This window comes from Callospermophilus lateralis, chromosome 3 (genome assembly GCF_048772815.1).
Source record: "Callospermophilus lateralis isolate mCalLat2 chromosome 3, mCalLat2.hap1, whole genome shotgun sequence".
NCBI classification, from domain to species: Eukaryota; Metazoa; Chordata; class Mammalia; order Rodentia; family Sciuridae; genus Callospermophilus; species Callospermophilus lateralis.
This window is the reverse complement of record NC_135307.1, coordinates 28143312-28159894: the sequence shown is the minus strand read 5'-3', so window position 1 is coordinate 28159894 and position 16583 is coordinate 28143312. Positions and strand designations below refer to the sequence as shown.

The window sequence follows — 16583 nt, the reverse complement described above, 5'->3', positions numbered from 1 at the left end:
AGCTCAAGATGACAGAGTTATAACAGAGGGAGTACTCTACAGCATTACAGCATTACTAGCATATCAGCATTACTAGCAGTGACCAATTTAAAAAATTTCAGGAACCAATCTGACATTAGTGTTTATTGCTGGACCAATTCACTATTTCAATGTGGTAGATTTTTTTTTTTTTTTTTTTTTTTGTACTGGGGATTGGACCCAGGGGCACTTAGCCACTGAGCTAGTAGCCAACCCTTTTTATTTTTTGAAACAGGGTTTTGCTAAGTTGTTAGGGCTGTGCTAAATTGCTGAGGCTGGCTTTGAACTTGTGATTCTCCTGCCTTAGCCTCCAAAGCCACTGGGATTATAGGCATGTGCCACCATACCCAGACAGATATGGTTTTTTAGAAAGGTAATTCTGATGGCCTTGAAGAGTAAACTGTAGCTGGGGAGAGACTAGTGCTAGGGAAAGGCCTTAGGAGGTGAGAGGTGCAGTAACTGTGTAGTGAACTCTCACCGGGTGACCAGGTGTTCCTACCCAGGATTACCCAGGAGAGAAGAAACAGAATGTATGCTCTCATAAATATCTCTGCACAAATATTTATATCAGCTTTATTCATAATGACCTATAATTGGAAATAACCCAGATAACTATTAAATGCTGTTTAATGGATATAATGTGGTATGTCCATATTATAGAATACTACTCAGCAGTAAAAAGTAATGAATTATACTATTGACATGTGTAAATAAATCCTAAAAGCACAATGCTCAGTGAAATAAGCCAATCTCAAAAGGCTGTAATACTATTTTGATTCCATTTATTTGGCATTCTGGAAAAGGCCAAAAGTAGACAAAAATCAGATCAGTGGTTGTTGGAGTACAAGGGAGGTGGGGATTGACTGCAGAGTGGCCCGAGGGAACTTTGGGATAAAATTGCTATATGTCTTGACTGAGGTAGTGTTTAAACACTGTATACATTTATCAAAACTCATCAAGCTCTTTACTTTAAAGGGTGAATTTTACTATATATAAATCATACTTCAATAAACCCGTTAAGACAAACAACAATGTAAATGAACCTCAAAAACGTGCTAAATTAAAGAAGTCAGACTCAGAAGAGTATATTCCATGTGATTCCACTTATAGGAAACTCTAGAACAGGCAAAACAAATCTGTGGTGAAAAAAATATGAATTGTAGTTGTCGGGAGTAGGGGTAATAGGCAAGGTATATACCAGGAAAGGGCATGGGGACTCTTTCTGAGGTGAGGGAAATGTTCTGTGTGGGTTGATGGGACTGTGGGTTACATGGATGCATCCAGTTACCAAGACTCACTTAAACTACCCCTTAAGCTCTGTGCACTTCATCACTGTAAGTTGTTCCTTAGACGGGATAGAGAAGATCTGATGGATTTAAGAGGAAGGACGATAAAGAGAAATGTGGCAACATGTTGGATTTGGGTGGTGGCAGGGTGAGTGTTTCTAGCTTTGGGGCCTGGTGAATGGGGTCACCTTTTTGCAAGATAGGAAACTAAACAATTTTGGGCAAAGATACCAGTGCTGATTTGCTGAGTGTGGAGTTCCTGTGGGATATCCTAGTGGCACTGTCTAGATGGATGTTGGAATTATGGATTTGGCATCCAGGAGACACTTGACTAAAGATAGTTAAATGTTATCGTATCATTAATTGTAGCCGGGAGAATACATGAGCTTACCCAAGAAGAGAATAGAACTGACCAGGAAAGAGATCTGAGGATGCCAGAAGAGAAGGAATAAGAGGAGAATCAAAAGAGAGCAGTGTCCTGGAACCCAAGGGAGAAGAAAGTTCCTATCAGTCGGAGGTGGTCGACTCTTCCAGATGCTTGGGCTTTTTGGTGATCACAGTCAATTAGTAGACAGTGGAAGCAGAAGCAAATTTTTATGGGGTGGGGAGGGAATAGGAATTAAGAGAGTTCAGACAGCTAAGTGTAGGTTGCTATTTTAAGAAGCCGTGTTTAAAGCAATGGGGAGAAAGGGGTACAGATGTAAAGCAGCGGTGCAGAGAAGCAGCCACTGACCAGTCTCATTTTCAGGTTGCTTTGGTTTGGCCAGGGGCTGAAGGAAATTTTTCTTACCAAGGAAAATTGTCCTGGGGAAATAATTGAATAAGGTTGTAGCAACAGTGTTTGAAAATCATTGATCTGAACAGAGGAACAAAGAGAGGAACTATCAGCACAGGAAAAGCCTGGCTTGTCTGCACCCAGTGACAGGGACACTTGGAAATCTCATCCTGGATACTGAATTTTTAAAATTCTAGACCCAGCTGTTTAAACACACAAAAAATGAAAAGGTGAGGAAGCTTGATGTTCTCAGCACCACTTTCTCTTTGCCTTTTAAAATCTTTAATATCCATAGAAAAGTCCAACCCTAGTTAAAAGAACCCAGGCTCGTGTTTTAAGCTGAGTTGTTTATTCAAGAGAGAAATCTGATACGCAGCTGTCTTCTGCCCCTTCCCTCTTTTCTGGCTGTAGCCTTTTAGGTGAGCTGAGCTTTGCACTGTATCGCAGTGGTGCCACATGGCCACCTGTGCTTCTTCCCCACTCTTCCGTGACTGATACAGGCGTAGTTAGATATTTTAGTTTAGCACACTCCCCATACACAATGTTTAGCATCAACAGGTTTTATTCACTGGAGTGAAAATTAATTTAGCACTGTGAAGGGAGTTCTTTCTCTTTAGGCCATTTCTTTTTTTTCTTTCACTTCCCAAAATATTTGTTCTCAGCGTCTCCGCTGAGGTTCCTGTAATTTGCCTGTGATTTGGGGAAATGGTTAAGTAAATGTGGTGGTTGCTAAGTGCTCCCCTGGATTGTTAATCTAACTATATCTTAATTTGTGGCTGATTCTACAAACCTGATTAATATATGCATCGATCATTATTTTCACTATGTTCTTCCTAATATGATTACCACTGCTGCTTTATGAAACTGAACTAAATTCAGCTTTTAAAACTGAAGAGACTATTATTTTCTTGAATCAGACAATGTGCTCTCCTGTTCATATAATGTCAACAAGGACTTCTAGATTGTACATACAGTCAAGTTTTTCCTTTTAAATGCCTTGTTCGGTGCTTTATTGCAAAAGGTTTTTCTCAGGATAAAGGGGGAATATCCTGTGGCATTATTGAGGTTTGGGCAAAATATTCAGAAGATTCAAGTAGCTATAAAAGGTATGAATTTGCTACTAAAATAGAGAGGTAAAGGAGTTTCCTTTTATTTACATTTTAAAATGTAGATGATATGTACATTTTATATAGTTACCTGAAGGTGAATCTCATCTCAAACACTTATATAATTTTTTATTAGTTTGCAAATTAAATGGAATCCTGTGTAATTGCTGTGGAAGCCAATGCCTTCATGGAGACTTTACCCTAGAGGGTTTAGAATACAAATATCTTCTTGTTTTCACACAGCACAAACCAGATGGAGATTCACTGAGCATACAGGTATTGATAGTGATTAATCCGGAGGGCAGAGGAAACCAGAAGTTGCTAACGAAGTGTCAGAGAGAGAAGTGACTCCCCAGGTTCTACAATGCACAGTCAGGTGGACCTCTAGGTCTCCAGGTTCCCATTCTAGGATTCTCGGCACTGCATCATAAAACTTCAGACTTCCTGTGTTCTGAAATCTTTGAGGCCATCATTTTATAAGTCTATGTTTATTTTTTTCTTTTTTTTTTCTTTCTTAGAGGATTAAGAAATAAAAAAAACAAAAACCCTTGTTTTTTGGGGGAATGGGGTACCGGGGATTGGACCCAGGGGCACTCGACCTCAGAGCCACATCCTCAGCCCTATTTTGTATTTTATTTAGAGATAGGGTCTCACTGAGTTGCTTAGCACCTCGCTTTTCCTGAGGCTGGCTTTGAACTCATGATCCTCCTGCCTCAGCCTCCCGAGCCACTGGTATTGCAGGCGTGCGCCACTGTGCCTGGCTTAAAAAGAAACAAAAACAAAAACAAAACCTTCTTTTTTTTTGGTGCTGGGGATTGAACCCATGGCCTTGTGCATGCAAGGCAAGCACTCTACCAACTGAGATATATCCCTAGCCCCCCCAAAATCCCTTCTTGATAAAATGAAATTTGTTTCAGAATGAGTTTCTGAAAAATTTCTGTTGTTCTGTGGATATGACCTCTGATCACAGTAAGGAATTTAGTCTTTTTCCTTGGAGAAAAGGTGTAATTTCTTTTGAGTGACCCGGGGTGGGAAGTTTAGGAAGTCTGTAGCACTTATGAGACTCATGTTTGGTATGTGTACATCAAGATGGTACACCACTGTGCTTTCATCTCATTAGTGAGAACATCTCACTAGTAATAATATGAAGGGCTCCAAAGTTAACCTTTCATTCCTGAGTTTGTTAAATGAAATCAGGCAATCTATGAGTCTTGTTTTACTTCTTGCCGTAGTTGGGGTGGGGCACTGAAGAAGAAAGTCAGTAAATAATCCAGAAGCCATGGAAATTTGGTCTTTGGCTGTCCCCCCTTCTTAAATATTAATGGTGTGAAATGGTTTGTCACAATCCTGCTTTGCCACTCCTGGCTTCATCTTTTCTCTTCTGAATTTCTGTCTACAGGCCAATTATTTCACCTTCTGTGTTCAAAGGGAGATTGAAACCATAGGAGAGAGGAAATAATAAATATATTTTACATTTAAATGTCTTCTTGACCTGGGTTACAAAAGCAAGATCTTATGTCTAAGAAAATGTGATGGAAGGACCCTAGAGTGGTGTCTTGAGTATATTTTTCTGTTTTCAGAGTATGGCAGGGAGGTTTGGAGTAGTCCCGAGCAGTGTCAATACTGAATGCACTTGCTTCATTCCTTTTCTCATTAGTTTTTTATCCATGAGCATAGCAGCATCATGCTTGTGAACTCTTGTGGAGTCAGGTTGCTCTCTATGGAGAACTCAGGAACACAAATAGAGTGGATGATATAAGCAGGAATTGTATAATATTTTAAAATTAGCTTTAGAACTTGATTAATGTCTTGAACTTGAAGGATTCTCTTCTTTTGTTTCCACTTACTGTTTATACTGTTTCTAGAATTCTGGGGAAGTTGATGGATCAACCCTTTCAGATCTTTGTGCAGTTGTGATGTGTTAAATGATCTTGTGTGTTGTGTTGTATTTCTAGAACTATATGGCTTTGATGTGCTCATAGATTCTACTCTGAAGCCATGGTTGTTGGAAGTGAATCTCTCTCCTTCTTTGGCCTGGTAAGTCATTTCCATCAACTTGAAAAGGACAGACGTACAAGTGACCCTAAAACACTTTTTAATGAGGGTCAGGAGGGTCATTTCATTTAGCACTAGAAGACTTTCCCCCTGTTATTAGATAGAGAAGGCTCAAATTTTTAAATGATTTTTTGGCAACCAGGGATCCCTGTTTTCCTAGTCAGTTGCAGTATATGCTTACTGTTTATTGGACTTCTGGAATGTGCTTTCTGCATTTGTTTTTATCCTGAAAGTTTTTTGTTTTTTTTTTTAAACTTGGTAGGTCTTTTGTTAAGAATAAAGAAATACATATAGTATTATATTCTCTTTATTACAAAGGTTTATACCGACTCAAGTCCACATATACTGTAAAGCTGGACCTCTGCTTATGTAGGGTGTACCTCGTTCTTTTGCCTCCTCCACGTCCTGGTATCCATCCAAAATTAAAGTCTAAGAACTTCAAAAAATCTTTTTTTAAAAACCAATTCTTGTTTAGAAGAAGGAAAGACACATATTTTTCAGTACTGAGAAGATTCTTCTTACCTCTGCAGCCAGAATTTCTATTAGCTATATACTTATCTAAATAGAAAACCCTAGAGATTTATGCCAAAGACCACCCGGCTGTTGAATTTTAAGGATGAGAAGGAATGGCAGAATGCCAGTGGAGCGAGATCTGGCTTCACCTCGGTAGTAAGGTGTAGAACTGGATGTTACAGATGCTGCAGATGTTATGCTATACTTTGGCTGAGTCAGCCTTCTGCAGATTACCCAGTAAAGCACCTTAGACACTGTTGGATGTCCCTGGGTGTTGCATCGGGTACAGCATGGAGGGACACTGAAGCCAGCCTTTTGCTTCCTGTTCATGTTGCTTGTGTTTCTGTGTGGGTTCCTGCTGCATCGTTTGGTGGGACTTTGGTATGTTTTGTTGTGTCTTTCTGCATTATTTGCAAGCCTAAGAAAATTGATTTAAAACAGAAAATAAAGACTTAACAGAAAAGTATGAAGGTGGCCAAAGTTTCTTGTCTTGTATGTGAATGTGATTCAACTATTGCAGCAGTAAAACAAAATTTGGATGATGGGCATACTCGTAAAAGAGCATACTAAAAGTCTAAGCCTTTAAAATCTATGGTGATAATGAAGCAATATTCTTGACTTGTGCAAAATTTGAATTGCATAAGACCTTCTGGAATAAAAAGATTACATGTTAGGGAATCAATGTGTTGGTGCTGGGCCTGCCTCACAGAGGGCGAGTTTAACACCAGGCTTTTATTTCTAGTACTTCTGCCCAGATGTTCTTGTCTTTTTCCATGGATTTGATGTGTTTTATGTGTTGCTTCTCATCAACATTTGGAAACTCTCCTATATGGGGGCCCATTAGAAGGCAGCTATTCTGTTAACCTATAAAACTTATCAATTGTTCTTTTCTTTCTCTATTTTCTTAGTGATGCACCTCTGGACCTAAAAATTAAAGCCAGCATGATTTCAGATATGTTCACTGTTGTAGGTGAGTAGTAGTGTTTTTCAAAACAGTCTCATATAAAAATTAACTAGAGCATCCATTTTGTCAGGCTCCATAGGTATTGCCAACTGGCAGTTCCTAAGCCATGCTGAATGTTTTGTACTAAAAAATTATATTTTCAGGGAAGTGTTTATATGTTTCTACTCCCCCTGGCTCCATCCTGTCCTGAGGCTGAACCACAACTAAGGCTGAGACCTGAGGCATAGGAATTATGAGCTGAGGCAGAGAATTAAGCAAAGATCTGCAGAAAGTGTATTTTTCTCTGAGCTGGGAAAGTGAAACCCACTGACGAAGCCTGGTTACAAAGGAGACTGGCTGTGTTTCTGCTAGACAGGCTCTACTGGTCTCAGTATGATCCCTGGAGTAGTATTTATAACCAAAGTGACCCAAAGAAGAAATCTCATTTTAAGTAGATAAGCCAAAACTTTGAAATAGAGATGGGCAGTCAGGTGGATATGATGTGGATTTATTGTTGTTTTTTGAAATTCTCTAAAAAGACATGATAAAGTGTATTTGAGATGAACTAGTACTTGATGTACCAGCAAATACTATAAAACTCAGCTACTCTATTCTTCTTGGATGGGAATTCACTTCTTTTTAGGAAGTCAGTGAAATTAGCTGACGTCCAATTTCTTAAATGATAGATTTTGGGAGTAGCCAATGGGCCACCTTCGGCATTTCCAGAAGTAGATCATGTAGCAGGACAACACTGCTCTCTTGCTTTTGGATTCCCAGTAAAAACAACATCATTCTCTAGTCAGACTTCTGGAAACCACTTTGAAATAACTTGTTTTTATTAATAACTATGTGTTTTAAAATGGCCATATACACATTTACTCAGGATTCATCAAGAATCTACATCTCTTTCTCAATCAGAGTCACATTTCAGCTACCCAACTAACATAATCATCTTGATGATGGAGCTCTGTGATATTTATGACTGTGTAATTGAGTTTGTGCATCTACAGTTGCAGCCAAATCTGCTAATATCTTAGAAAATGGCAGGTTTTAATGTGGCCCATTCCCCATTTAGGATTTGTGTGCCAAGATCCTGCCCAGCGGGCAACTACTCGGCCAATTTATCCCACCTTTGAGTCTTCCAGGAGAAACCCTTTCCAGAAACCTCAGGTAAGGAAATTCAGCAGCAGGGAGTCCAGGGGAGGCTTACAAGGAAGTGGCAGCAGATGTAAATGAGGGAGTCCAAGCGCCATGGAGGTGAGGTGGCTTAGGGGAGGAGAATTGGGGATCAATCTAGACAGGGGGCAGTTATGTTCAGCTGTGGCTAAAAGCTTATGCTTTCCAACAAATTTACTCCCTGCCTTTGTTTTGTCTTTTCTCTTGGCTTCTTTTTCTCATGCCTTTCCTTTTGTCTTTCTGTCTCTTTTCAAAAGTTACCTCCCCCTTCCCAAATGGGCATACTCATAAACAAAGCACAGAGAGGGAGCCTATTAATTCTTAGTCATTACTGCATTCTTTCTGATCTTCAGACTAATTTCAAAGATGCTCCCTTGAAATAGCATCTCCCTTGAAATAGCATCTTCTCTACCTGAAATTCTCTTTAAAGGACCCTGAATGATTGTGAGTTATTGATTGAGGCTAAATGAAATAAATGCCCAAAGAAACTTGGGCTTGTCAGAAACATCATTTGATCAAACATTGCTCTGGTCTTTGTGTACTCTGCGTTTTTGTTGCATTTAAACCCATCAGCTAACCTCCGTCTGCTCCTTCCGTCCTCTCATCAGTCCCTGTCTGCCTCTACACTGCTGATTTCTTTGCTTTTAATTTTTCTTCTCATGTAAAAGCTCCCTCTTCCCCCCTTCTGTGCATCGGGTTTGATCACCTCGCATTCCTGAAGTTTTGGAGATACTTTTTTACTAAGTCATCCCACTCTTCAGTGACCGTCACTTCTCATGGCAGCCTTACTTACTTGTTCTGCATTGCGTGGTTTTGCATTCACCAATTCATTGCTTTTAAATTGTCCAGTCTCCTTCAGAAGATGTAGGCTCTTTCCTGCTCCCCTCCCTCCCTCTTCTCCCCTTTCCCATCCTTTTGATCCCTTTCACACCCTTACTTCAGCCCTTCACTCCTTTCCTTTTCCCTCCCTTTCCTTCCGTTGCTCTTCCTGCTCCTCTTCCCTTTGCTTGCTGATCTTATTTAGAATGAGTGGTGCTGGTTCTGTTTGCCAAGCTTATATACTATCATTTATTTAGAGAACTTTTCACTAGAACAGGGTTTTCAAATTCAACCTCCAGGCCTGCAGGCAGATGATGTCAGTGAGTACCTGTGGCAGGTGTAACGCAGCTAGAGTGATGTGACAGAGTAGGAGAGCATGGGCCTCACGGAAAAGCGGCGCCTGTTTAACTGATTTGCTCTAACTGATCACTGCCGCGCGTCAATGTGGGCCAAAGGGGCTGAGATCTTCCTGTTGTCAAGAGCAATCCGAAATCTTGCTTTTAAATATCAGCAATTAGTTCATTAAAACAAAACAAAACAGTTTTGCAGGCCAAACATAACATTTCTTTGAGCCGGATGCAGTCTGTCCAACTGTGACCCTTGCTCTGGAATAGACTTCCTAAGTATTAATGTGATGTGGAACAGGGTGTACTGTATTTTAAGAGGTATTATCTTGGATTACAAATAAAGGCAGCAGAGTTGTACTTGATGAATGCATCATCACAGATCAAAGGGTTTTTTAAAAAAATTTTAATAAGAAAAAGTACAGGATTAACCTAGGTATATTTGGGAGAGCTTAATTTGGGCAATCACATTCATTTGCAGGTTATTTCCTATAGCATCTTTGGCAGGAGCCACCAAATTGATATAGAAAGAATTGTGAATGTTTCTGTCCAGTTTTAACACAATTTCCCAAGTTGCACTTCTAGGGGTAACTGTATAACAAGCTGGGATGAGTGAACTCTTCTCTTGGCTTGCCTGTCATTTTTTATTGGCAGTTCTTTGCAAATGGTAGGCAATCTATTTAATGTTTGTTTTGCCAACTGGTAGGTAATTGCATGATATCATCCATAAGCAGCCCATAGGGCACTTACAGACAGGTGCTAAAGGAACTATAGTCAAGGTACATGTGCTGTTTGAAACCAATGGTCAGGAGATGACGATCTTCAGTACTTGGCAGAATTGTGCCCTTGGTGGTGAGAAGTTGAAGATGGAATGCAAATGGTGTAGGAGAAAGTGTGAAAAATACAAATTCTCTAATTTTTCATCCACAAAAGTGTGGGGCTCTTGCCTTTGGTCTGTGCTTGGAGATTGTTTTTTCCTTTTTCATATCATAGATGTAGAAGATGGAAAATGTAGTCATGTTAGGAGAAGATAAGGCTTTATTCCATTTTTCTGTCTTTTATAGCGCCCAGTATCTGCACAGTTTCAATCATCATACACCAAGCAGGTAAGTTCTGGATCATTTGGAGACTTCATTCAAATTTTATTCCCATTTTCAAATGGAAAATCTTTTAGCTTTAACCTTTTATGGTATGTATTTATGTGCTTGTCTTTTTTGCACAGTTGAGTCAGACGAGATAGAATAAACAAAGATTTGCACACAATTACTGTTGGTTATAGAAGGTAAGAGAAGAGAGGATATGGGAACATGTGGGTCCTCTTCCTGATGGTGACTTTGCTGTGATGGAGACAGTTGAATTTAAATGAGGAACAGGGCAGAGGTATATCTGTTACTTTAACCAAAATATTCTAGAAAGGAACTATTACAGTTCACAAATGAAACTTGTTTGACTCAGATGTCTTAATGAAATGTACTGTTGTTAGTAGCTTAATATTAACAGTGTTTTCACATTGGGTGTTGGACTGTATTTGAGTTTCTTGACAGATGACATTCATACATGTAGTGATTTGCAGTCGAATCTTAGAAACCTGCCATGATTAGTGTTTCAGATGCTACCTTTTAAAAAAAGGCAAATATCTTTCTCTCTGAATGGTCAGCATTTGCTCTCTTACTGTTCTTATAAGTAGTATTTCAGATTAGCCATCACTTTCTTCTAAGCAGATCTTTTTTTTGTCTTTTATCTTTTTAAAGCAATAGTCTAGAAGTTCAAATCCTCTTTCTATCATTTGATGCTCTTTTGATAGGTGTCCTTAAGTGTGTTACTGCAACACTGTTTAGCAAAAAACTCCAGTATACTTATTTTGGCATTTATACTTTCTAATGCAGTTTATTATTTCTGATAAAGTGATTTATATGAAGAAATGAAAAAAAAACTAAATGCCTTGTATTCTCTTTGCAAACTGGCTGGTTTGATTGTATAGTATGTGATATGGGTTTAGATGGTGGAGTTCAAAACTATAGTATATGTAGTGTTTATATTTAGTAAGTCCTAAACGTGCTAGCTGCTGTCCATGTCCCCCCACCCCCAAAAGACTGTTAACTTAAAGAGCTTATGTTCTAAATACCCCTGGAAATGATCTGCTTAAGGAGAACATTAAAAATACTATTTCAGAGACTTCTGAGTTTGATGTCAGAATTTCTCTGATATATAGTTCTGATCTTAATTCTCCTTTATCTATTTTAATCCCATTATATCTAGGTACACTGCTTGAATCATAGTAGGCTGCAGTAGCCTTACTGGAGAGCCAGGCTTCTCTCGCGTCTTTGAACGCTGTTTACATGCCACAAAATCTTTATTTGGTCAACGTTAAACATGTTATTCTTTGACTCTCGTTCTTGGCAGTGTTCTGTTTTGTCACTGTCTTTCTGTTAGTGAAGCTCTCAACTCCATAGTAGTTCCATTAGAACTAAGAACATTTTCATCATGAAGTCTTAGTACTTTTGCCCCTCTCCTGCCTTTTCCTTTCTATTTTATTGTCTCCATTGACATTTTTCTTTTTCCTCAAATGTCTGTGTCAGATTTTCCACTTGTCAGAAATTGTATTGCCTGCTAGTGTGCAAAGAGCTTGGACTTTAGAATCGGATAGGCCTGGATTCAGATTTGATTTCTCCATGGCTAACTGAGAGACTCGGCACATCCCCTTTACTCTGGGGCTCAGTTCCCACGTCACCCAGCGAGGAGCACGGTACACATATGGAGGTATGGTGAGGAAGAAAGGATGAAACATGACAAATATTTGGGATAGTGCCGATCGCTCTGCATACTCAGAAAATACTGCCTCTTCACACTCTTGAGTCCTATTTTGATTTTCTTTTTTCCATTGTTAACATCTAGAGTTATTCTGATGTTCATCAATCTCTAATCATCTCTTACATATTTGCTGTCACCCACAAATGATATCTATCTATTTGTTCATTTCTTTATTTTTTTCTTCCAGACATTAATGGAGATTCTCAATAATGCTAAGTATCATTTACTGAGGTTGATATTCTCTTGAGTTGGTTTTTAACTGAATTTCAGTTTTTGTCAGTGTGTTGTTCTCATTATATTATGGCACTAACCCCTGAGTGGAAGTATAATTTAGAATAAACATTTCATGAAATTTTTCCAAACACTTCTCTAAAATCCAAAGACATCAAATATATCTTCTGTAGTCTCCATTTTTGTAATTTTACCCTAAAAGTCAAATTTTTAAAGCATGCTTTAAAATAAATAAAGCAGTCTCCATACTACTATTCATGAGACCATTAAATTCCAAATGTTTATGGATTTTTTTCGTTTAACATTTGTTCCATTATTTTACTAGGAGTTCTTGCTAGACTTGCCAGGTGGTAATCACCAGGAGTATACTTCTTACATTTTTGAAGATTGGTACCTCATTTTTTTTTTTTCTTAATCCTCTGGTACTTCCTCAGATGTTCATGATTTTTCAGACATAATTGCAAGTGGTTTGGGGAGGGGTTTTTTGTTGTTGTTTTTAAAGCCAGTTTCCATTAGAACAAGATGCATGTCTCTCAGGATTGCTGATGTCCATTTATTCCAAAGTTCCAGACATTGCCGATCTGTTTTATTATAACACAAGCCTGCTTACTTACTTACTTAGTTACCTCCACCATTTCACAGTTCACCATTTCTGGTTATCATTACATTTAAACCTTCTCTTAGAAACTGTTTTTTGGTCCATATCTACCCAGATTTATTAAATGGTCCTTTTCATTTATTTTTCTTTTCATTGTAGCACTCCTTCATTTTGCTTTTTAAACTGTGTTTACCTTTTCATGTTCCAGATGGCAAGTTGTATTACATATTAGTTGAGCTATTTCTAGTTCCTTTGGTTTTAATCATGAATTCCAAACTTGGTGAAACTGCATTGGAATTCTTTATTCTTTACATTTGTATTCTGTCAAGCAGATTTTATTTTCTGCCCCTTGATTATGATATCTTTTAGGAGATCTCACCTTTTTTAATATTCTATACTTATTAGGTTCTTATTACTAATATTTGCTAGCTTTCTTTAGGCTGAGAAAATACTTTTTCTCAATCAACTTCTGTTTCATGCTGGTTTGAGTGGGGACACAGGGTTCCTTGTCTCAAAAGTTTAACATTCTCAGTCAATTCTTCCTTAGCAATAATGGTTAGATACATAAACACTTCTTCTTTGGTAGGTTTCTGAATCATACATTTTGCTCAGGATAATTTAACATCTTTGATGCATGTTGCAAGGCAGAATTCTTACCTCGGCTGTAATTTAGCAGTTTAAAATTTATCTGGGCACCTGGTAGTCTAAATCATGTGTCATCTAACCAGTGGCAACAGGTCTCTTTTAAGTTCAGAGAGAGCTTATTGCCTTACTATTAGTAAATCAACCCATTGAAACATGTGATTTATTATAGCTGATGTGCCCGAGGTCAAAACTACAGAATGGCTTACATTTGTACTGTTTTATCTTTGTTTCTGATAGTTGTGATAACCTTTCATATCAGTCTGATTTCTTTGTTTTCTTTGCTGTTAGTCTCCAAGTGTGTCTCCTTGACACTCACAAAACATCTCTTTTCTCTCCTTTTCTTTCGTCTCCCCTTTTTTAGTTCTCTGCCTTTGTTCTCATCTTTATTATATCATTTGAATGAGTACTCTGTTCTTACATTATTTGAGATGATTTTAAAAGACCTTTAAATAGCATTGAGTAAGGCTAATTGACTTTGGAGGGCTCACTGCCAGTTGTTTCAGGTGATGTTATGATCAGAGCCGTCCTGTCCCATGTAAACTAGATCAGTATCTTTTGACAAACAGTAAGTAGGCTGTGATCACAAGAAAAGTCCTTGACCCTTTCCATTTAATATTTTGGCTTTTCTAAATTACTCTAAATAAGTATCATACTTTAAAATTTTTGCAGACATGATTATATTACTTATCTTGGTTTCCTTCCTAAATCATTAAACTTCCCCCTTTTTACCTTCTCACATACTGTTTAATGTATTCCTAGAGACTGAAGGGGGAATTAAAGTATTTCCTAAAACTTTCTGCAAGTTCTAATTCTAAATATGATTAATTTGTTTGTCAGCACATTCATTCATTTATTTGTTCAGCAAATATTTGTCGATCTGCTCCATGCTAAATACTGCTCTAGATGGTGGAGATAACTACCATAGTATGAATTAGACAGCTAAAAGTTCCTGTCTTCACGTGTTGATGATATCTGTTGATTTCATGGTTTTTCTTTATATAGGTATCTTCTGTGGAGGTCTCTATAAAAAAAATCTAGTTTTTATAACTCCCTTGCTGCTTTGAAAAACAGTATATCTTTCTCTCCCTATGTCCAAATCATTCATGTTTTTTTTTCAAATTTATATCACCTTTTTTTTTTAATTTTAACCCTTATATATCACTTAGTAATTTAAATACTAAAAGGAACTATTACATGTAAAAATATCTTTTTTTAATTGGTTGTTCAAAACATTACAAAGCTCTTGACATATCATATTTCATACATTAGATTCAAGTGGGTTATGAACTCCCATTTTTACCCCAAATACAGATTGCAGAATCACATCGGTTACACATCCACAATTTTACATAATGCCCTATTAGTAACTGTTGTATTCTGGTACCTTTCCTATCCTCTACTATCCCCCCTCCCCTCCCCTCCCATCTTCTCTCTCTACCCCATCTACTGTAATTCATTTCTCTCCTTGTTTATTTTCCCATTTCCCTCACAACCTCTTATATGTAATTTTGTATAGCAATGAGGGTCTCCCTCCATTTCCATGCAATTTCCCTTTTCTCTCCCTTTCCCTCCCACCTCATGTCTCTGTTTAATGTTAATCTTTTCTTCCTGCTCTTCCTCCCTGCTCTGTTCTTAGTTGCTCTCATTATGTGTGTACCGGTGTGTTGGGACTGGCCTAACAATAGGCTGTAGACTGGGGTGGTTTAGACAACAGGAATTTATTTCTCACAGTTCTGGGTGATGGAAAGCACAAATTCAAGGTCCCAACAAAACTTATATTTTATTCCAACTTTATTTTGACTTTTAGGTAGTTCTATCCTGTATGCTCATGGGACCTTGTCTTATGTGTACCTGGGGGAAAGCTTGTAGGTGTGAGCAAGCTCTCTGGCACTAATCCCAATAGCCCAAGGCCCCACCCTCATGACCTTATCTAATCCTAGTTACCTTTCCAGGGCCCCATCTCCAAGTGACATCCAAGGGACTTCACCATGTGAATTTTGGGGACACAAACATCCATAGGTAGTCTACTCATGGACACAGTCATTGTTATATACATTGGGGCTGCTTCTCCCTAGTTGAAGTTTCTTTTGGGAATCCAGTAGGCAAACTGCCACTTGATCTGTTTCAAAAATAGAGTTTTTATCATGCTTCATGCTATGTGACTTCCCTTGCTGCCTTTCTGTGTCTCTGCTTGTATAATATCAGTTACTTAAGACTTTTGTAGTCAGCGGGTCTCCCTGATCCTCATTCAGAAGCTGAAATAGCTCAGCTTGTTTGTTGGGATTCTTGATGAACACGGCTTTGTGACAGCCTCCTTGAAGTCTCTTAAAAAGTCCAGCGGCCACACGTCTCCTTGGCTGAAGCTTTCCCTCGCAGCTCTCTTCTGCACCACTGACGGTCCCATCTCAGTATTCCCTCCTGAGGTTCTAAAACCTGCCACAAGCCGCTTTTCCATCTGTGGCTTAATGGTTTGTTCCTTGGTTTTGTGTCTTATGTCCCAATTCCCCTAGCTCTCTCCTTCCTCAGTGTTAAAAAAAAAATAATAATAATTCCTTACTGGAATAAATACACATTTTCTTTTCTTTTCTGTGAGACTGTTTTCAAGTTTTTTTTTTTTCCCCATATCTTTGCATATTGGATATATTTTAAAACCAAGATTAGGAGTAGGTGCTGGCTTACAAAGCTCATGGACACCATTTCTTTTACCTGGCTCTTTTTTCTCTCACTCATAGTGTTTTTCTACTATTCTCTATTCTCTTCTGGCTTTTAACTTTACTAGTTTAACTTTATTATCTGTTTCCCAAGGTTTCAGGCCAAGAGATTAGTTACAGAAACTGGACTATAGATTTGAGCTTATATATGCATGTTTGGAAAGATAATGGTGTTGAGTAAATAGAGGGAAATGAGGCAGAGAATGAGAACTTTTTTTTTCCTTTTTTTTTTAATTTGCTTTTATGTTCTTCTCCTTAGCGCTCCCGTCCACTCTCTGCCAGTGATGCAGAAATGAAAAACCTTGTGGGCTCCGCCCGGGAGAAGCTGCCGGGGAAGTTATGTGGTTCTGTGCTTGGTCTGTCAATGGAGGAGGTAAAGTCACTCCATTTCAGTCCTTTGTTAGATTACCACAGGGCTCAGTGAAAATTAGTGAGTAAGTGATAATATTTACAACAAGCTCTTATATTGAAAAGAGAAAGATTCAAGATGGAAGAAGCTGCTCAGAAAACATTTTAAATGCAGTTAATATCTCCCTGCATGCTTTCATCATA

At 38.3% G+C, this 16583-nt stretch overlaps 1 protein-coding gene across 17 annotated transcripts in view; it reads left to right on the top strand.

Annotated features, from left to right (window-relative positions):
• The window catches only part of Ttll5 (tubulin tyrosine ligase like 5), a 258831-nt gene that overhangs the window by 62744 nt on the left and 179504 nt on the right, over positions 1 to 16583 (top strand). For 15 of the 17 annotated variants that reach the window (XM_076849830.2, XM_076849829.2, XM_076849825.2 and 12 more), the window contains 5 exons: positions 5141 to 5222; positions 6662 to 6723; positions 7772 to 7866; positions 10100 to 10141; positions 16291 to 16404. In XM_076849830.2, the coding sequence (XP_076705945.2) occupies positions 5141 to 5222; positions 6662 to 6723; positions 7772 to 7866; positions 10100 to 10141; positions 16291 to 16404 (395 nt within the window). The remainder of the gene's footprint in view (positions 1 to 5140; positions 5223 to 6661; positions 6724 to 7771; positions 7867 to 10099; positions 10142 to 16290; positions 16405 to 16583) is intronic. The other 2 variants (XM_076849826.2, XM_076849824.2) reach the window with 1 other exon arrangement.